A 22,969-nucleotide genomic window follows, 5' to 3' on the forward strand; every position below is an offset into this window, starting at 1 on the left:
TGCGCTGCTGATAGGCTGACAGATTGCACCTCCCCACTGTAAATGCGGGAAAGAGAAAAAAAAACAGAGATCTTCATTATTCCTGCAGAGATCCATCCCCTGCCCCTCCCCCCACCCTGCTGTACACTCAAACTGCGTATTAACATTAATTTTCATCATTACTGAGAAAAAATCCAGTTATGATTTTGGTGCACGAACAGTTATCGAACGTAACCTCGAACAGCCGAATTTTTCTCAATTCGTTCGTGTTCGCCGTACGGCTCGAACACCGCCCAAAACAGCTCGAATTTGAGATTGGAGAGCAGTTCGAGTCGAACAACGCTCATCTCTACTCTTGAAGCTCATCAAGAGAATGACAAGAGTGTGCAAAGCAGTCATCGAAGCAAAAGGTGGCTACTTTGAAGAACCTAGAATATAAGACATATTTTCAGCTGTTTCACACTTTTTTGTTTAAGTATATAATTCCACATGTGTTAATTCTTAGTTTTGATGCCTTCAGTGTGAATGTACAATTTTCATAGTCATGAAAATACAGAATAATCTATAAATGAGAAGGTGTATCCAAACTTTTGGTCTGTACTGTATATATACTTATTTTTATGTATTGCAGCAGAACAAGGTATGCTATGGTTAAATCCTAGCACTGCAGGTCTTAATTAGATGTGCATTGTTGGCTTTGACTGAGAACCAGGGCACTTTTTCACCTGAGAGCTCTTAGGCTGCTGGACGTTGAGAATTGTGAAGTGCGTTGAAGCTGGTGAATCACCAGCCAAAATGTGAGCTGTAGCTGAGAGAAAGACTGCATGGGTCAGCTTGAAAAACTAAGCAGTCTGTGTGTTGGAGTTGCAGAGTAACGTGTGAAACTACAGCCTTTTCAGTATGAACTGTGCATTGAGATGAACACTTCTGTTTGCCACTGAGAGCTGCTTTAGTTCAGACTGAAGTGGAAACCGAGACAAGTAGAACTTTACCTGTTAGGCAGAAAGGACTGTAATGTATTCGGGTGAGCCCGCATTGACATATACTGTATGTGCCTGGTGGATGAACTGTTTATTTGCTGTCATACCTTTGTTCCAGAAGAGGCTGCTTGGGTTATAAATCCCTTGGAGTTTTATGAAAGCAATAAAACTGCACATCTTTGCACCAAACTGCATTGCTTGTGTAAATGCTACCCAACATGAATGTTTGAAACTCTATAAGATATATATTTATATATATATATATATATATATATATATATATATAAATATATATGTTTATATATATATATTTATATATTATATACAGGAAATATATTAAGTGATGTGATAGCTGCAAGGCATGATGGGGAAATCCATAAGGCTGCACTTGAGGTTACGTGAGCCTTCCCTGACTGATGCAATGTTCTGCTTTGTGTAAAAGCAGATGGGAATATTGGGTAATTTGTGCAAATTGAATTGAAATGAATTGAATTGAGAATTTTTTGAACTTGTACATGAATTTGATTCTATTCGAACTGATAAGCTTGTCTCTAAAATTGAATATTAATACTAAAGAGGTGATAGATCTGTATAATATTACCGCAATTGGCGAGCTCCCAAGAAGTCTCATATTTTCATCTATAATTGTCATTATTTTTAGCAAAGCAGGATCTTCATAGTCAAGTCGATGACCAAGCATAATGGATATGATTATATTGCCAATGGCAAAATGTGTTTTTATAGTCAGATCAGTAGGTTTACCTATGAAGAAAAATAAAGATTTATAAAAATATATCATTTGAAACATACATTAATTTCAAGAAAGAAAACCTATTATCTTCTCGAAATATTCACAACGTCAAAGAGATTATGAAGTAAAAAGAGAACATTTCTCAAATTTAAATAATTGGAAAAAAAATTTGCAACAGGTCTGATTTACAACCTGTGACGTCTTTGAACGTCACAGGCTACCTCCCCCGGTTCAGCGGGGGCTCCGGCGGTGAAGCTGCACTGAACCGAGCACATGTCAGCTGATTATTACAGCTGACATGTGCCCGCAACAGCCACGGGTGAAATCGCGATCCACCCGCGGCTGTTAACATGTTAAATGCCGCTGTCAATCTCCGACAGCGGCATTTAACGCACTCTTCCGGGAAGCGCATCTTAAGCCCCGCCCATCGGCGACCCCGTCACGTGATAACGGGTCACCGATGGGTGGGCACGACAACCCAGGGTCTGAAGCAGACACCTGCTGTTGTCATGAGCTGGTCGCTATGAGCACCACCTAGTGGTCGGTGCTCATAACACAGGACCAATTCTGCTATATACAGGGGATCTGCTGATCCCCTGTATGTAGCAGAGGCGATCGGATAGTTGCTGCTTCTAGTCTCCTATGGAGACTATAGAAGCATGCAAAAAGTGAAAAAAAAAGTTCTTAAAAATATAAAAAAAATTAAAAATATATAAAAGTTTAAATCACCCCCCTTTCGCCCCATTCAAAATAAAATATTTAAAAAAAAACCTACATATACATATTTGGTATCGCCGCGTTCAGAATTGCCAGATCTATCAAAATAGAAAAAGAATTAATTTGAACAGTAAACGACGTAACGAAAAAAAAAATTCTAAACGCCAGAATTACGTTTTTTGGTCGCCGTAAAATTGCAATAAAATGCAATAACGGGCGATCAAAACATCAGATCTACCCCAAAATGTAATCAATAAAAATGTCAGCCAGGTGTGCAAAAAATAAGCCTGCACCCAGCCCCAGATCCCGAAAAGTGGAGACTCTACAGGTCTTAGAATATGGCGCTATTTTTATTTATTTTTTTACCAAATTTTGGAATTTTTTTTCACTTCTTAAATAAAAAATAACCTATACATGTTTGGTGTCTACAGACTCGTAATGACCTGGAGAATAAGAATGGCAGGTCAGTTTTAAAATTCAGTGAATGTGGTAAAAAAAAAAAAACAACTGTGGTATTGCACTTTTTTTGCAATTTCACCGCATTTGGAATTTTTTTCCTGTTTTTCCGTACACGATATGGTAAAACAAGTAATGGCGTTGAAAAGTACAACTCGTCTCGCAAAAAATAAGCCCTAACACGGCCATATTGACAAAAAAATAAAAACACTATGGCTCTGGGAACAAGGAGAGCAAAAAACGAAAATGCAAAAACGACAAAACCCAAGGTTGCGAAAGGTTTAATGATGAAAGTTCTTGCCTTTTAGGAAAAGGTGACTGTTTCACTATTTTGACTATTGTGTTAAACTTCCTGCTTTATTCCAAGAGATAGCACTATGAGGGGCAGACAGAGTGCAGCATGTAAACATAGGGAAGATCTGTGCTGTTGTCTTATTTCATGCTTGATTTTTTTATATAGGGAGCAATGCAAAATGATTTTCTGTGTGTATGAAGCAATAAAAAGAGGAGGCTAGAAGTAGCAGAAACAATTAAATCTGTCATAGTCATCTACTCAGCGTGAAGTGGATGTGTCAGTTTGCCTGTGTATAGTAGAGTATGTACGGAGAGACTCAGAGTAGCCTTTCATAAGTACAGTGGCTATGTCCTCCTCTAGTAGATTTACCATTTATAAGTAGCTACAGTACAGACCAAAAGTTTGGACACACCTTCTCATTTAAAGATTTTTCTGTATTTTCATGACTATAAAAATTGTACATTCACACTGAAGGCATCAAAACTATGAATTAACACATGTGGAATTATATACTTAACAAAAAAGTGTGAAACAACTGAAAATATGTCTTATATTCTAGGTTCTTCAAAGTAGCCACCTTTTGCTTTGATGACTGCTTTGCACACTCTTGGCATTCTCTTGATGAGCTTCAAGAGGTAGTCACCGGAAATGGTTTTCACTTCACAGGTGTGCCCTGTCAGGTTTAATAAGTGGGATTTCTTGCCTTATTAATGGGGTTGGGACCATCAGTTGTGTTGTGCAGAAGTCTGGTGTGTCCAAACTTTTGGTCTGTACTGTATGTCCTCCTGTAGTACAATAACCTTTTACACGGTGTTAAGTCCTGTTCTTGCAGATTAGCTTTTTCAAGCTGACGAGGAATATCTTTTCCTGATTTGTATTTTACATATTTACTGCCAATTGTGATGCATTGAATAATTATCTCACCATGTCTGTGACTCCCTTTTGGTGAATTTTTTACTCAATTAAATGTCAAATCTGCCAGATCTGAGAATAATGTTGCATTTCACCATTAACCATTTAAATGTCCTATCAAACCAATTCATCCCTCACCCCAACACATTCCCACCCGCACACATGAAAATCTCACAATATTTTACCCTCACTCTGGTGGAATGAAAGTAAAAAGGGGAAATCTTCTGATTTGATAATATGTACTTGAATTATAAGTGTTATAATTTCATCTACTGTCTCTTCTTATTTTTTTTTCTAATAAATATGTCCTCTTTCAGCACAAATATCTAAAATATTCCAAAGATTATTTAAAATATTATATATATTTTCATTTTATTTAATCAATTTCTTGGAGACCATACAACTAAATTTGACATATGACTGGAGGTAGGTCCAAACGTTAGAACCCCCATTTGTCAGTAGAATGAAGGCATATTAAAGCTATACCTTCATATTATGACTTATGTAGAGGGAAAGGGGAGAAGAAGGCAGGAAGAGTTCTGCTTTTTGTTTCTCCCTCCTACTTCCCCTCCCGTCTTCATAGAATCTCATCAGCAGCAACTGTCATCTCCTATCTCCGTAATGTAGAAATCTGTCTTCACGGCATAAAGATTTTACCCATGATTGAGAGTTTTGAGAATTTAAAATCAGTTCCGGCTGAGAAAGTTAAATATTTTTCTGATTAGATACATTACCAAGTTGTTTATTTTCATGTGCATTATTCAGTTATTCCATATCAATTAAATATAAATTACAGTTACACTTTAATGAAAATCTGAAGAGGAAATGGTCAGTTTGTTCAAAAGATTATGGAGACCTCAGCTAAGTAAAGTGTAGCATTCATTCGTGAAATCTGGTGAGAAAGCCCATTTAAAGTATAGATTGAGCCAAATACCTATTAGTTATACCTTCCAATGATTCCAATTGCCTAATTAGAAATCCACATTCCTCAATAATCGGATCCTCTATTGTCCTCTTGCCCGTTCCAAAATCCCGTAATTTAGACAATGTAAATCTTCTCATTGCTTTCCAGTTCTCACCATGAGAGAATGGAATGCCTTTAAAAGTAAAAAAAAAATTACAGCCAACATTTGACAACCATTTTTCATTCAAAGATATATATTTAAAACACCATTCCAGCTTTTTATTTTTTCAGCTCTGGAGTGGCACTTTAAATCTAAGCGATGTACCCCTGATCATATACTCAATCTTCAGCGTCTTCACAGTTCTTTCAGTGCCACTCCGGTCCCTCTGTGCCTTTTTGTGAGCGCAGCTTCTGACTAGCCGGAAGTGAAAAGGTACCCCACAAGTGCGCAATGCAAGTGCATGAGAGCCAGAACCGAGGCTGTCATTTTAAAGTGACCTCCGCGCTGCTCCATGAAGCACTGTAGCTGCGGGCAGGTCACTTTTCGCCCAAGACCGATGGGAGCGGTGGCGAAAATAGATGAAAACGCTGGATGGTGAGTATGAGACAGAGGGCAGGTGACTTACATTTAAAGTACCACTCTAGCAGTAGCTGGAGTGGTGCTTTAACAAATATATTGGTAATATTGAAGTGTATATGTGTTTGTATTTATTAATTTAGAGGTTGATTCATTAAGATGTTTACCATAAAATTCTAGCGTAAAATAGCTTAATAAGTTGCCATAGTTTAGCTTAAATTGAAAATTGCCCAAAATAATGTGAGATGCAGCATTTACAGCAATTTTTACATAGCATGGGCAGGACGGGGCATGTCTACAGCCATCCGTTAAATTTACAAAATGCTACTTACTCCAGAATTATGAAGGCATGTGACAGTTAACAGATGCACCCAACTCAATAAGTGGTGTGTCACCTCTTAATGAATTAGGCGCATTTTACTCCTGCGAGCCAGTTCATTAAATCTGATGTGAACAACGCCAGTGTTAATGTATCGGCCCTCCAGTGTAGATACCTACAGTAAGTGATAATCCTTTGCATTAAAATATATTGGGTCCAATTCATCAAAGCTATTATGACAGAATTCTGGAGTAAAAAGATTTGAACAGTAGCAAATTGTGTCGCATCTCGAGACAGTGCTAAAATTTTTAAAATTTTTGCAATCTCACTAGTGTTGAGCGAGCACTAAAATGCTCGGGTGCTCGAAGCTCGGGCCGAGCTCGCCGTGATACTCGGGTGCTCGACCCGAGCAACGAGCCCAATGTTAGTCTATGGGAGACTCGAGCATTTTTGCGGTGGCACCCCCGGCAGTCTTTTAAAAGCCTAACAAGTACCCAAAACGATAGTGACAGTGCTCAAATGACATGGGGACGGCATGGAGATCGCCCCAGGAAGCATTTCTGACCCCCAGGTCACTGCTGTCAACAACGTGGTCAGAGGTATTAAGCCACTTTTACAGGCTCACAATAAAACATTCAAAAACGAAAGTTAAACTTTTTTCCTGTGAAATATGTTAAGGAACATCCTTTCCAGGGTAAAGACTTGTGTATAAGTTAAAATAAATGACCAAAAACAAAAATACTCCTCCACACCTTCGGCTATGTTCACAAGTAGCATTTTTTATGCGTTTTTGCACTTTTGTATTGCTTTCAACTATGACAAATGCATTCACCGTGAAATGTCATTTTAACATTTTACAACCTTATCTGGCCATGTGCTGTGTGACACATGCATAAAGTGCTGAAAAGGCAAGGGAACAGCATGGGGAAGACCCCTGGAAGCATCTCTGACTCCCAGGTCACTGTCTAAAAGTGTGCCCATCATAAGTGATCCTTACCGCATCAGAAGATGCAGGCTTGCAACTATCCCCATGCAAGTTCTAATCCCAGGGAAGTGTTCAATTGTACCTCCCCATTCCTTGCAATACAAGCTCAAGTATGCAGCCTACCACCCACCCACCCCCAGGCTGCAATACCATACTGCTTGCTTGCTTGAACTTGAAATTGGGCCTTTTAGGCATGTGGAGGCGGAATCTGGCCACCACGTCATGGCTGTGTTGGCGGCCTGGAATCCATACTCAGTCCCCAGCCGCCCATATTTGTCCTGGTGTGCCTTATACAAAAGATTAAGCGCGTATACCAAAACATTACCTGTGCCCTCCCCAGTGCATTCAGTGGGAAGGAGAGCCTGTTCCGCTGTAGTGTGTGCATGCCAAACCCCTGTTCATGGTACATGCGAAGATGCCTCCCACCTTGCACCTGTCATTGCAGACTTGCAACTATCCCCATTCAAGTCCTTGTCCCAGGGCAGTGTTCAATTGTACCTCTCCCATTCCTTGCAATGCAAGCGCAAGTATGCAGCCTGCCACCCACCCACCCCCAGGCTGCAATACCATACTGCTTGCTTGCTTGCACTTTAAATTGGGCCTTTTAGGTATGTGGAGGCGGAATCTGGCCACCACGCCATGGCTGTGTCGGCGGCCTGGTATCCATACTCAGTCCCCAGCCGCCTGGTGGTCGGGTGTCCCCGCTTGCTCCCTAGCCTCCAGGGGGTGGCCGGGTGTCCATACTCAGTCCCCAGCCACCCCTATTTGTCCCGGTAACCTTTCCCACACTTTTCTTAGCCTGGCCTGCTTTAGGGCAGCATTGGCAGAGCCCAACGGACTATCAGACTCCTCCGGTGGGCCCTGGCTTCTCCATCAGGGGAGTTGAGAGTGCCAAGGTGAGGAGCATGATGAGGATGATAGAAGTTAGCATCTGCTTTGCTTTGTTGTAATGCAAGCGCATGTATGTAGTAGCGGCTAGGCCTGAGGTGGTCAGCGTTTTGGCGCATATCCTACCTCCTCCGAGGATTGCTGGATGTTTTCCTGCTACTATCCAAGTTCTATGACTCCCGTTAAAATAAAACTTCAGGTGATAAATGATGGATGAGGTAGTGGCAAAGGAGAAAGAGCAGGAGGAACAGGGACCATTCACATCAATATCAGGCCAGTCAACCAGATATGTCTTGTAGGATATGTTTCTGTAACAAAAGGAGCGGTTCAGCTGCACAGTTATAGGGCATACAGTGAGTGCAATGCCTACCAAAAATTTCGAGCCACTCCAATGCCCCTTGGAAATGACATGGAGGTCAGAGGGTGTTAACTAAACCTTTTTTTCCATTTATAGCAACTGGGTCTCCCGTGCACTGTTGGCCTAAGCAGTGAATGGAAGGCTTTCCAAAAATTATGAGGAACTGCAATGCCCCTTACAAGGGCCATGTGTGGCACCCCAGGGGTCTGGTCACCACAGTAATAGAGATATTACGTCGGAGAGCAAGTGGGAGGTTTCCTGGTCAGGATCCCTTAAACATGCAACATCCTCCTGCCCCAATCCTGGGAGGGGAGAATTCTGCCCTTATAAACTGGATCTGGGGCGGGGTTGAGTGAGTCAGAGAACAGTCAGAGTCAGAGTGAGAGCAAGGGAAAGTAACAGCAAGGAGCTCTGTAGGAGCTAGGAGCTAAAGACCAGGGGCTGGAAGCTGAGCAGAGCTCGCCCTGGCAGAAGACAATAGGAACCGGACACAGGAGTCCGAAGATGTGAGGGCTTATATATCCAGCAGCAGAAACCAGCCGGCAGGGGATTTCAGGACCTCTGGCCATAGAAGCCCGGAGGCTCAGTCACAAGCAAGGGACCAGCACCACCGTCGTGGAGCGGAGGCTAACAGAAGGCCCCAAGTCACCAGCCATACGGGTGAGCACTACACGGTACACTCAGGGACGTGGGCTACTTCTACCCGCTTACAGCAAGGTAGCCAGGAAGAGTGCAGACAGACGGGGAGGCCTACAACTCCACCTGGCCAGGGGAACTCCTGCTTGCTCACAGACTGACCAGGCCTCTTATGCTAGCCAGTACTCCCTGGAGGGTCTACCTTATAATCATAAGGAAAAGACCCTGAACTGCACTGCAAAGACTCTGAGTCATTCCTGCTGCGCTCGTGCACCATCACCCCCATCATCCACACTCACTGCCCAGAGGCTATACTCCTCCCGAGGGGAGTTATCCCATTCTATGCTGTGCCCACAACACCAGCCTCAGCAGTCTGCCTCGCAGCGGTGGTGCTCCCTGACCGCAATCCACGGGTGGCGCAGTTGGACAATTAACCTCAAAACATAAGAAAGACTGCCACTGGTTTGACCAGCCTGAGCAACGGGATCGGGTCACCGCCACGGAGACTACAGACCCCAGAGACCCGGCACCGGGTATCCCACACACGTGTATACACGGCCCAGGAGGCGCGTCACATGCAGTACAGCATATTACAAACTTAAGTCCCATTATTGGGGAGTGGGTGTCTCACGGTATTTGCTTATGCTTTCCAAGCAAAAGCTGCCAAAAATTAGGACGGAGCAACTTGCAATGCCCCTTACAAGAGCCATGCAGTACAGCATATTACAAACATAAGTCCCATTATTGGGAGTGGGTGTCCCATAGTATTTGCTTATGCTTTCCTAGCAAAAGCTGCCAAAAATGAGGACGGAGCAACTTGCAATGCCCCTTACAAGAGCCATGCAGTACAGCATATTACAAACATAAGTCCTTTTATTGGGGAGTGGGTGTCCCATAGTATTTGCTTATGCTTTCCCAGCAAAAGCTGCCAAAAATTAGGACGGAGCAACTTGCAATGCCCCTTACAAGAGCCATTTTGTACAGCATATTACAAACATAAGTCCCATTATTGGGGAGTGGGTGTCCCATAGTATTTGCTTATGCTTTCCCAGCAAAAGCTGCCAAAAATTAGGACGGAGCAACTTGCAATGCCCCTTACAATAGCCATGCAGTACAGCTTATTACAAACATAAGTTCCATTATTGGGGAGTGGGTGTCGCATAGTATTTGCTTATGCTTTCCCAGCAAAAGCTGCCAAAAATTAGGACGGAGCAACTTGCAATGCCCCTTACAAGAGCCATGCAGTACAGCTTATTACAAACATAAGTCCCATTATTGGGGAGTGGGTGTCGCATAGTATTTGCTTATGCTTTCCCAGCAAAAGCTGCCAAAAATTAGGACGGAGCAACTTGAAATGCCCCTTACAAGAGCCATTTTGTACAGCATATTACAAACATAAGTCCCATTATTGGGGAGTGGGTGTCCCATAGTATTTGCTTATGCCTTGCAAGCAAAAGCTGCCAAAAATAAGGACGGAGGAACTTGCAATGCTGACACCCTGGTGGTATAGTGGTGGTGGAGGCTGAGGATAAGGAGAAGAAGATTAAACAGCCGAAACGAGGAAGCGTATACCCATGTGTGGGTGTGAAGCGGTGCATGTGAATACACCTCCCGAAATAACACAGTGGATTTGACTTTATGTTACTCTGCTGTCATTTGGTGGTGATGAGAAGTCTGGCCCAATCCAGCCCTTGTTCATTTTGATAAGGGTCAGCTTGTCAGCATTGTCAGTTGACAGGCGAGTGCGCTTATCAGTTATAATTCCCCCAGCGGCACTAAAAACACGCTCCGATAACACGCTAGCGGCAGGGCGGGCCAGGACCTCCAAGGGGTACAGAGCGAGTTTATTCCAAATGTCTAGCTTGGATACCCAATAATTAAAAGGCACAGAGGAATCACGGAGGACGCTGGTACGATCGGCAAGGTCCACTCCTTGTGAGAGTACCCCGCGCCTCAGGGCCTGTAAGCTGGGCGGGTGTCAGAAAACTGTCCCAGAACGTTGACAGTGTTCCCCTGCCTCTGCTGGATTGGAGTTGCATCTCTCTCGCCTGTACGCCTTGGTTGGGCAACGAACTGTGACCTCTGCCGCTAGCGTGTTCAGATGGGAATTTATTTAAGAGTTCTGCAGCAAGGGCCTTCAGGTATTGCCCCATTTTTGTAGACCTCTCCACCTCAGGAATAAGAGAGTTAAAGTTCTCCTTGTAGCGGGGGTCTACAAGTGTCACCAACCAGTAATGACTGTCACCCAACATTTTGACAACGCGAGGGTCACGGTTAAGGCAGCGTAACATAAAGTCAGCCATGCGTGCCAGACTGGTAACGGGCAAGATTTCCGTGTCCTCACCAAGATGATGACTGACCATGCTCTCCTCCTCCTCCTCCTCCTCCCCCCTGTCCTCAGGCCACCCACGCTGAACTGACGGTATGACACTTGTACAGGTACTACCGTCTACAACGCATGATAGCAGATCCTGTTCTTCCTCCTCCTCCTCCTCCTCCTCCTCTCCCTCATTGTCCCCCAATGCACATTGGGATGAGATGAGGCTGGGCTGTGTGTAATCGCCCGCTACGGCTTCTTGATCCATGTCATCATACTCTGGCTGCAATGCCTCCTCTTTAATTCTCTGCAGAGAGCGTTGCAAAAGACAGACAAGTGGGATGCTGACACTAATGATGGCATCATCGCCACTCACCATCTTGGTGGCCTCCTCAAAGTTTGTCAGGATGGTACATATGTCAGACATCCAGGTCCACTCCTGAGGTCTTATGTGTGGAGTCTGACCTGAATATCGACGGCCTTGTTGCAGCTGGTACTCCACAACTACTCCATTCTGCTCACAAATTCTTTGCAACATGTGGAGGGTAGAGTTTCAACGTGTGGGGACATCACACACCAGTCGGTGTGCCGAAAGCTGCAAACGCTGCTGCAACACAGCAAGGGCGGCGGAAGCTGTAGCAGACTTGCGAAAATGAGCTGACAGGCGGCGTACTTTCACGAGCAGATCTGGCAACTCGGGGTAAGATTTAAGAAACCACTGAACCACGAGGTTAAGCACATGAGCCAGGCATGGTACGTGTGTGATCTCACCTCGCCTCAGAGCCGCCACCAGGTTACGGCCATTGTCACACACGACCATGCCGGGATGTAGGTTCAGCGGTCTCAGCCACAGATCTGCCTGCTCTTTCACAGCTGTCCACAACTCACAAGCAGTGTGAGGTTTATCACCTAAGCTTATGAGTTTCAGCACAGCCTGTTGCCGCTTGGCGGAGGCAGTACTGCAATGCTTCCAGCTTGTAACTGATGTGGTGATATCTGAGATGGAGGCTGAACATGAGGAGGAGGAGGAGGAGGAGGATGCGCAGGAGCTGTACACTGTGGGGGCAACTCTGACTGACATAGGGCCCGTAATCCTCGGTGTGGGGAGGATGTGTTCCGTCCCAAGGTCCAACTGGGTCCCGGCTTCCACTAGGTTTACCCAGTGTGCCGTCAGAGAGATGTACCGTCCCTGGCCACAAGCACTTGTCCACGTGTCCGTTGTCAGGTGGACTGTCCCAGTAACTGCGTTGTTGAGGGCACGGCAGAAGCTTTGGAACACGTGCTTGTGTAGTGCGAGGATGGCACACCGGGCAAAATAGTGTCGGCTGGGGACCGAGTACCGAGGGACGGCCACCGCCATAAGATTGCGGAAGGATTCCGTCTCCACCAGCCTAAAAGGCAGCATTTCCAATGCAAGCAGTCGTGAAATGTGCGAATTTAGGACTGTGGCCTGTGGGGCGTTAGCTGCGAATTTCCGCTTTCGTTCAAAGGTCTGGGATATGGACAATTGAACGCTGCGGTGGGACGTGGACGTTGTTGCTGTTTCTTGGGAAACTGCCATAACAAGTGAAGACTGAGAGGAGGGGGCATCTTTACATGCAGTATGGACAGGGGATTGCCTTGCACACACAACAGGGGGTTCTATTGCACGCACAACAGTGGAAGAAGCAGTGGTGACACCCGCTGACACTGGTCGTGGACCCTGCGTTTCGCCCCACAAAGTCAGGTGCTTTGCTGCCATGTGCCTGATCATGCTGGTGGTGGTCAGGCTGGTAGTTTTGTCACCCCTGCTGATGCTGGCATGGCAGGTGGAACATATGGCCTTTTTGGGGTTATCAGCATAGTCTTTAAAAGTATTCCAGACTCTGGAAGACCTACCGCTTGTACTGGCAACGTCCCTTGTGTTGGTGTTACGGGGAACGGTAGCCTGCCTTCTGTCTGCGGCCACCACACTGCTTCTTCCTGCCTGTTGGGGTACTCTGCCTCACTCCCCCTGTGTGCTGCTGGCCTCACTCTGCATGTCCTCCTTCCACGTTGGGTCAGTTACTAGATCATCCACCACCTCCTCCTCTTTCACTTGCGCACCACGATCCTCCTCCTCACTTCCTGGCAATTGTGTCTCGTCATCGTCCACCTCTTGTGACAGATTGCCAACGCCGACTTCCTGTGGCCGTGGCTGTTCAAATATTTGGGCATCGCAACATGGGATCTCCTCTTCCACCACTTCAAGCGTATCAGGCGAGGGTCCCAAATATGGAAATGGACCAGTGAACAGCTCTTCAGAGTGTCCAAGTGTGGGATCACTTGCTGTCTGACGACAGTCGGCATGGTGGGAGGAAGGAGCATCAGGGTGAGGAGGAGTATGCGGTCGAGACTCACGGCTACTAAGAGTTGACCGTGTGGAAGACAGACCGGAGGTGGTGGTGCCCAGGTAACTGGAAGTATTATCTGCTATCCAATTAATAACCTGTTCACACTGATCAGTTATAAATACTGGTGTTGTTCTGTGCTTCCCTAGTAATTCGGTCAAGAAGTGGGAGCGAGAAGATGTGGCTGTTGGTTGTGGCACATTTTCACCTTGGCCACGGCCCCATCCTCTGCACGAACCATCACCAGAACGTCCACTTCCACGTCCCTTGCCACGCGCCTTGCCCATTGTAAATGAATTAAAATAGCTTACACTTGCACTATCAATGGAAAAAGGGCAATAAAGAGTAGATTTGAACCGTGGAAGAGGAAAACCACAGTTATTGTTTACTGGGGTATGCCACACTTTTTTAAATAGAGATATTTGCGGCTGAACAGTGAGCGACACACTCAAACTGCTTTTTTTTTAGATACCAAAGGCCCAAAACTGGATAGTACAGCGATTTGACCCGTGGAACTGCGAAACCACACTAGGATGTTGGGCCTACACAAGACTATTTTCAACAGATATATTTTTGTATCACAACAGTCTGGAGACACTACTGTTTTTCTTTACGGAAAAAACTACCAAAACCTGAATAATAGAGATTTTTTACCGTGGGATGGCAAAACCACAGTTATTGTTTACTGGGGTATACCACACTTTTTTAAATAGAGATATTTGCGGCTAAACAGTGAGCGACACACTCAAACTGCTTTTTTTTTAGATACCAAAGGCCCAAAACTGGATAGTACAGCGATTTGGCCCGTGGAACTGCGAAACCACACAGGGATGTTGGGCCTACACAAGACTATTTTCAACAGATATATTTTTGTGTCACAACAGTCTGGAGACACTACTGTTTTTCTTTACGGAAAAAACTACCAAAACCTGAATAATAGACATTTTTTACCGTGGGATGGCAAAACCACAGTTATTGTTTACTGGGGTATACCACACTTTTTTAAATAGAGATATTTGCGGCTAAACAGTGAGCGACACACTCAAACTGCTTTTTTTTTAGATACCAAAGGCCCAAAACTGGATAGTACAGCGATTTGACAAGTGGAACTGTGAAACCACACTGGGATGTCGGGCCTACACAAGACTATTTTCAACAGATATATTTTTGTGTCACAACAGTCAGGAGACACTACTGTTTTTCTTTACGGAAAAAACTACCAAAACCTGAATAATAGAGATTTTTTACCATGGGATGGCAAAACCACAGTTATTGTTTACTGGGGTATACCACACTTTTTTAAATAGAGATATTTGCGGCTGAACAGTGAGCGACACACTCAAACTGTTTTTTTTTTAGATACAAATGGCCCAAAATGGATAATACAGAAGTTTGAACCGTGGAAGTGCAAAACAACACTTGTGTTTCTCTAGCCTACACCAGACTATTTTCAACAGTTATATTTGTGTCTGAAAAATCAGAGACACGCTTTTTTTTTTTTTGGGGGGGGGACACACACCAAAAGGTTAATAAGATGGGTATTTGTACAGTGTGAAGGAGGGAAAAAAAAGGAGGATTTAGATGAAAAAAAAAGGATTTTTCCTGGCCCCCGACACCTGGTGCTAAGTCCAGCAATTTCAGCAACAGGAGCACACAGGACTGTAATGCAGCGTTTGCTGGTATAACCACTGTGTCTCCTATACAGCCTGCCTGCCTGGTATCTGGGATGGATATTAGTCCTGAAAAGGACTGTTTGTTTGTTCTGGCAGCCTTTACAGACCCTACACTAACTATTTTGCAGTTTATATCTCTCCCTAAATCAGCAGCGCTGTCCCTACACTGTCTAATCCGGAGCGACTGTATCCAAGATGGCGGCGCCCCGTTTTAAATGCTCGAGGTGACGCTGTGCGGCCAGCCAATCACTGTAATGCCCGCAACCAACATGGCTGCAGCATTACAGTGACTGGCTGGCAATCCCTGCATGTTCATTGGCTCTGTAAAGAGCGCCAAACATGCAGGGCGGAGACCCGAGCTCCCGCCCGAGTAACCCGGAATTGCTCGGTGCTCGCCGAACATCCCGAGTAGCGTGATGCTCGGGCGAGTACCGAGCAGTGTCGAGCATGTTCGCTCAACACTAATTCTCACGCCATTTTTGCCAAGCTCTGACAAAGCAGAAGGGGGCTTGGTGCCGCCACTCATCATATTCATGATGAATGCTTGTATTCGCTACACCACAAATCTTACTTCTGCAGGGACTGATTGGGTGCAAGAGTCTCATGTCAAAACAACTGCAGGTGATCCCAAGGAATGTGAATGTCGACACTGCTGGAACGGCGCCGACACTGCTGGAACGGCGCTGGAACAGGAGGTGAGTATAAGCTTTTCATTTTCACAGGGGCAAACATTCAGATCAAGAAGGAGTTGTCCTATTAGTGAACAACCCCTTTAACAATCTTGTGCCTCTTAATAAATCAGGAACATAGCTTTCCACATCGATCCCCCTTTAAAAGGACCCTATGAAATTAATTGCAATACCAGACCTAACCTCTTGGTGTGCTCTAAATAGGAAACCTAGTTTTTTTTATTTCCAAAAATTCTTAAATTGTTTCAATAAATCAATAATAGAAACGAAAATAATAAACTTTATAGTAGATCTCATCTGAGAAATCCTCTTCTTCCTCCTCCTGGGCTGATCATTCATTCTCAAAACTTTAAATTCATAGGAAAATCTGTCTTTAGTGAATATAGACTTTCCCATAACTGATATAGGAGATGATGGTTGGTGCTCATAAAGTTTTATGGGAGAACTGTAACCATCGTTTCTGGAGAACTTGCAGTAGAATGTCTGTGTCTGCCTCTGGCTCCTCCCCTTCTCATCTCCATAGAATTTTCAAAGCACCAACTGTCATCTTCTAACTCAGTAATTGGAAAATCTGTCTTCGCTGAATATAGATTTTACAAATTTCTGCTTTGAATTGAGAGTGAAAAATCAGTCTAGGAGGAGAAAGAAGCTGATTTCTCTGATAAGATATAATACATACTTCTTATTGTCCAACAAGCCAGTATACATTTGTCTGGGATTGGATAGTAGTGAACTAAAATTTAGCTTTAAGTGCAGATAAGCCTTGCTACAGCTTTGATTACAGGTAAGTTTTCCCTTCTATTGCAAACAGCAGCAAAAAAGAGATTGAAATTAGGAGTTTATGCAAAACTGCTAAATAATTATGGAGCATTCCAAGGGGTTGGGTTATAAATTTGCATATTTTGTCAATTTAAATGTTTATAAGTAAAGAAAAGGGTTACAATTATGAGACAATCTTTAAATGGCAGCTAAGTAGGAGGAACTAAACAGTTTGGGGGATTTAAAAACCTTAAAAAGACCTTAAAGAGGTTTTCCCAGCAACTTCATTATTCAATAATCCCTTCTAAATGCGTATGGTGTAGTGCCAATGTATTAACCCCTTAGCAATCTGGGGATTTTCCGTTTTTGCGTTTTCATTTTTCGCTCCCCTCTTTCCCAGAGCCATAGCCTTTTTATTTTTCTGTCAATATTGCCATGTGAGGGCTTATTTTTTGTGGGACAAGTTGTACTTTTAAACGCCATCACTGGTTTTACCATATCATGTACTGGAAAACAGGAAAAAAAATTCCAAGTGCGGTGAAATTGTAAAAAAAATGCAATTCCACGGTTGTGTTTTTTTTTTTTTTTACCACATTCACTGAATGCTAAAACTGACCTGCCATTATTATTCTCCAGGTCATTATGACGAGTTCGTAGACACCAAACATGTATAGGTTCTTTCCAAAGTTTGCTAAAAGAAAAAAAAAAATGGTGCCATTTATCAAGACCTGTAGAGTCTCCATTTTTCGGGATCTGGGGACGGATGAGGGCTCTTTTTTTGCACGTCGAGCTGACGTTTTTACTGATACCATTTTGGGGTAGATGGGATGTTTTGATCGCCCATTATTGCATTTAATTGCAATGTTGCAAGGAGCAAAAAAACGTAATTCTGGCGTTTCGAATTTTTTTTCTCGTTACGCCATTTACTGATCGGATTAATTTTTTTTTTATTTTGATAGATCGGGCGATTCTGAATGCGGCGATACCAAATATGTGTATTTGTTTTTTTTTATTATTATTTTATTTTGGATGAGGCGAAAGGGGGGTGATTTTAACCTTTATAGATTTTTTTATATTTTTAAAAACATTTTTTTTTACACTTTCCGCTTGCTTCATAGGAGACTATGATAGAGATTGACAGCGGCATTAAACTGATTAACAGCCGCGGGTGGATCGCAATTCCACCCGCGGCTGTTGCGGGCACATGTCAGCTGTAAGAATCAGCTGACATGTGCCCAGTTCAGTGCGGGCTCAGCGCCGGAGCCCGTGCTGAACTGGAGGTGATAGCCTATAGCGTACTAATAGGCTATTAAGGGGTTAAAATACCTACCAATCCAGTTTTCATTGTCACTCCAGTGCTTTTCTATATCATGTGACCATTCCTCAGCTTTGCCGGTGCATACAGGGACTGCTGTGTAAGACGGAGCTACTTCCTTCAATGTAAGTCTAATCAGCCTCAAAGCAAAGCACCATAGACTTAAATTGAAAAAGCAACTATCGGTTCACACTTAAACCCCTTTGTGATCCAGTGAGTTTGTTTTCAGGTCACATGACCCAAAAGAGGACTAGAGCAATGCTGGAAAACTGGGAAGATGCTGATCAGTAAGTATTTTAATGCACCTGCATTACCTTACATTCACATTTTGATTAAGGAATAAACATTTTCTTGGGAGATCTTCTTTAATTAGTGAGGATAAATGAATAAAAAAAAAACTGGCATAATAACAGTACCCCATCCCTGGTTAATTTCTTCAAATATTCGGATATGAGCTCTATCAGCAAATTCGTCAGCATAGTCCACGAGTGCACTTTTCACCGTCTCGTACCCAGACAGTACCACCATTTTTAGAGTACCCATTTGGATGCTGTATACAGGGCCATATTTCTTTGCAAGCTGAAATAAAAGTAAAAAGTTGAAGGTTTTTAATATTCACATTTATTGTAAATAAATGATAGAAAAAAAAGACAAGAAAAGAAAGAGAAAAAAATTTAAATTAATTTTATTACAGTAGTATTACTAGTCGTGACATTTTCTAAGAGGTTGCCCAGGAAATCTTAGCTTTCTTAACTATGGGCCTAAAAACAAACAGGCAGAGGCAACTACCAGCCTGTTCAATGCGGCACCTGCTCAGAGAGGTCAAAGACTCCTCCTGATGGAGGTTCAATTGCGTCATGTCAGCAGAGCAGCTCTTGTTCTTCTGGTATGTTCTGTAGATGAGATGTGACTGCCGGCGTCATGCTGTTTGACAGCTGGCTTACCGTAGATAGAACAGCAGGCAGCTGTTACGATACTGCAATTAAGAACTAGGACAAGAGGGGGAAAGCTGTCCCTGCACTAGGTCTAGTCTGTAGCCCTACGATGGAGTGCGCAACCTATTCCTGGCGAATAGACCCACTGACGTTTCCTAGACTAAACTCAATAGAAGACCTAAAGGAAGAGGGAAGGGAACCCTGAAAGATCTAAGGGCTGGGATAACAAACAGGTGACCTCCTAGCAGGAAAAGAGGAAGCCGCAGTAACAAAAAAGGACTAGAAGGAATCTCAGCAGGCAGAACTAGAAGATCCCAGAACTGCACAAAACTAAACACAGAAACACTACTATCAAACCTCCTGGCCAGAATACTATTGGATAAACACTGTTGTCTGGCAAGGACTAGGAGGCAGGTGCTGGGTAATAAAGGGTGATACAATCACCTGACCAAAACAAACCAAACACTAGGGGGAAAAGACCAACAGCCAGAAATTACAACAAAATGGCGGATGGTCAAAAAAACACAGATTCTGACAGCAGCCCTCTGTTCTTAGGCATAAGTCAGTAGAATAGCTACCGTAGGGGAGCGAGGGTGGTTGCCCTGGGCCCCACACTCAGAGAGGCGCACCCAGATCAACCACTACTCTTAACTGATAATGCTGATATAGTTGAAGGGGTTTTCCCACAAACAAAAGTTAATTTTAAAAATTGGCTTTGTCTGACCGTGTACGGAACATGGTCTTATCATACCACAGCTCCTGGGCAGGGGAGGAAGCAAAAGACAATACAGATATTACAGTAGGGGATGGCAGAGGATGGTCAGACACAGCCATGGATTAAAATGAACTTTTGTTCTTGGGAAAACCCCTTTAAGCTGTGAGGTAGATCAGGGAGACATGATATTCCTACACTACAGCTCTCCTTTCTGCAGACCACAGGTCACTTTATGCTTGAGGTCTACAGAATAGCACGGACAGAAGTGCCGGAGCACACACAGGACGTCATCGAACAGTGCCGGGATTGTGATATCCAGTGCGTGCGCCAAAGTTTTTCAGGAGGAATTGTCAGATCCTGGAATATGTAAGTACCTGATGTTTTTTATTTTTATTAAAATGTGTGAGGGCATCAAATGAGCATCATAAAGTATGGGAGGCCCTCATACATTGTAGGGACTGTTGTGGGGGCCCAAATACATTGTAAAGACTACTGTGGGGGGCCCTCATACAGAGGAGGCCCCCCATAACTTTGGGGGGCCATCATACAGTGTAAGGGCTACAGTTAAGGGCCATCATACAGTGTGGGGTTACTTTGGGGGCCATCATACAGTATTGTGATTACAGTGGTTGTCCAACATACAGTAGGTCATTTTTCACTGTGGGGGCTACTGTAAGGGGCCTTCATTCAGTGGGGGGCTACTGTGGTGGCCCTCATTCAGTGTGGAGGGCAACTGTGGGGGCCTTCATAGAGTGGGGGCCATCGTTCAGTGTAGGTGCTACTATGGTGGGTCCTCATTAAGTATAAAGGCTAATGAGGTGGGGCATCAAACATTGGGGGTCTTCATTCAGTGTGAGGGTACAGTGAGGGCCCTCATTAAGTGTAGGAGGCTACTGTAGGGGCCATTATATATCGTGGGGGTACTGTGGGGGGTCCTCCTACAGTGTGGGGGCTACTGTGGGATACCCTTATATAATGTGGGGTTACTGTGGGGGACCCTCATAAATTGTGGGGACTAAAGTGGGGGCCTACATAAAGTGTTGGGTCTATTATATTATTATAGCACGGAGCTAGTGTGGAGGCCATTATAAAATTTGGGGTCTACTGTGGGGACCATCATACGATGTGGGGACTACTATGGAGGCCATTATACAGTGTAAGACCTAATGCCAGGGACATTATACTGTTTTGGGACTACAGTGGGGACCATTATATAGCATGAGGACTATTGTGGGGTTCATTATACTGTGTATAGGGGGAGCAGTGGGCCCATTAGACTGTATATAGGGGAGCTGTAGGCCCATCATAATATGTAGAGGGAGGCTGTGGGCCCATCATACTCTATACAGTCATGGCCGAATGTGTTGAAATTGTTCCAGAAAATGAAGTATTTCTCCCAGAAAAATATTTCAATTCCACATGTTTTGTTATACAAATTTTAATTTCCTTTCTGTGTATTGGAACTAAAAAAAAGAGAATAAAAGGCAAATTTTACATCATTTCACACAAAATCCCAAAGATGGCCAAGACAAAATTGTTTAGCTCCCTCAATTTAATATCTGGTTGCACACAATTTGGAATACATAACTGCAATCAATCGCTTCCTATAACCATCAGCTTCTTACACCTCTCAACTGGAATCTTGGACTCTTCTTTTGCAAACTGCTCCAGCTCTCATATTGAAGGTGCCTTCTCCCAACATCAATTTTAAGATCTCGTCACAAGTATTCAATGGGATTTAGGTCTGGATTCATTGCTGGTCACTTCAGAACTCTTCAGTAGAGATGAGCGTTGTTCTACTCGAACTGTTCGCCAAGCTCAAATTCGAGCTGTTTTGGGCGGTGTTCGAGTTGTTCGACGAACCCGAACGATTTGCAAAAAATTCGGCTGTTCGAGGTTATGTTCGATAACTGTTCGTGCACCAAAAGCGTGTCCTGCATGTCTGGCGCTATTTAGAGCACCAATCATGCAGGGATTGTCTGCCACTCACTGTAATGCCACAGCCATGGTGGTTGTGGCATTACAGTGATTGCCCAAATCGATGGGAACAGTGCCAACAGTGAAACATGAAAAGCCGGCAATTCAGCAGCGGCATACACCTGTACCCGACAATTTAGAACCGAAAGAATAGAGCTTCACACATAGATTAGATAGATAGAAACATGTCAGCCACATATATACGAAGTACAGTGAAAGTGCTGCTTACTGTACTTGTCATTTAGCGTAAAGGATTTATCAAAAAAAATAATAGTGTTTTCATGCACCGTCTCTTTAAAAAAGCCGGCCGGCAATTCAGCAGCGGTACCGGACAATTTATAACAGACAGAATAGAGCTTCACACATAGATTAGATAGATAGAAACATGTCAGTCACATATATAAGAAGTGCAGTGACAGTGTTGATTACTGTACTTGTCATTTAGTGTAAAGGATTTATTTAAAAAAATAATAGTGTTTTCATGCACTGTCTCTTTAAAAAAGCCGGCCGGCAATTCAGCAGCGGTACCCGACAATTTATAACAGACAGAATAGAGCATCATACATAGATTAGATAGATAGAAACATGTCAGCCACATATATACGAAGTACAGTGACAGTGTTGCTTACTGTACTTGTCATTTAGCGTAAAGGATTTATCAAAAAAAATAATAGTGTTTTCATGCACCGTCTCTTTAAAAAAGCCGGCCGGCAATTCAGCAGCGGTACCCGACAATTTATAACAGACAGAATAGAGCTTCACACATAGATTAGATAGATAGAAACATGTCAGTCACATATATATGAAGTACAATGATAGTGTTGGTTACTGTACTTGTCATTTAGTATTAAAATAAAGGATTTATTATTAAAAAAATTGGCGTGGGGTTCCCCTTAATTTTAGGCTCTAGCGGAGGTTAAGCAGACGGCTGGGGCAGATGTTTGAAGCCTGGGAAGGGGGTAATACCCACGGAGCTTCCCAGGCTGCTAATATCAGCCCCCAGCTGAATACATAGCCTTTTCTAGCTATTAAAATGGGGGACCCCCCAAAAGAAATGACGTGGGGTCCCCCCTAATTTAATAGCTAGCAAAGGCTAGGCAGACAGCTGGGGGCTGATATTAATAGCCCAGGAAGGGAGCCATGAATATTGGCCCCCTCCCAGGCTAGAAACACCAGCCGTCAGCCGCCCCAGAAATGGCGCATTCATAGGATGCGCCAATTCTGGCACTTAGCCTCGCTCTTCCACGCTGCCCTGGTGCGGTGGCAGGGGGTAATAGGGTTGGGGTTGATGTCAGCTTATAATGCCAGCTGACATCAAGCCCAGGTTAGTAATGGAGAGGCGTCTATAAGACACCCCCATTACTAACCCCATAGTCAAAGTTAAAAAAAACACAAACACCCAGAATAAAGTCCTTTAATTGAAATAAAGACACAATCCTTTATTGTTCTAAATTAAACCATAC

At 43.8% G+C, this 22,969-nt stretch overlaps 1 protein-coding gene across 4 annotated transcripts in view; it reads right to left on the reverse strand.

Annotated features, from left to right (window-relative positions):
* LOC141258849 (cytochrome P450 2K4-like) overlaps positions 1–22,969 on the reverse strand; it is an 81,944-nt gene that overhangs the window by 39,177 nt on the left and 19,798 nt on the right. For 3 of the 4 annotated variants that reach the window (XR_012318342.1, XM_073674029.1, XM_073674028.1), the window contains 4 exons: positions 18,296–18,458; positions 17,181–17,255; positions 5,038–5,187; positions 1,561–1,721 (listed from right to left, as the gene is read on the reverse strand). Coding sequence is in view for 3 of the 4 variants with exons in the window: in XM_073674029.1 (XP_073530130.1) it covers positions 1,561–1,721; positions 5,038–5,187; positions 17,181–17,255; positions 18,296–18,458 (549 nt within the window). In the remaining variant the exon portion in view is untranslated. The remainder of the gene's footprint in view (positions 1–1,560; positions 1,722–5,037; positions 5,188–17,180; positions 17,256–18,295; positions 18,459–22,969) is intronic. The other variant, XM_073674030.1, reaches the window with a different exon arrangement.

The sequence above is a fragment of the Phyllobates terribilis genome, unplaced genomic scaffold, assembly GCF_046119375.1.
Source record: "Phyllobates terribilis strain yellow unplaced genomic scaffold, ASM4611937v1 Scaffold_3__8_contigs__length_932513732, whole genome shotgun sequence".
In the NCBI taxonomy this organism is placed as follows: Eukaryota; Metazoa; Chordata; class Amphibia; order Anura; family Dendrobatidae; genus Phyllobates; species Phyllobates terribilis.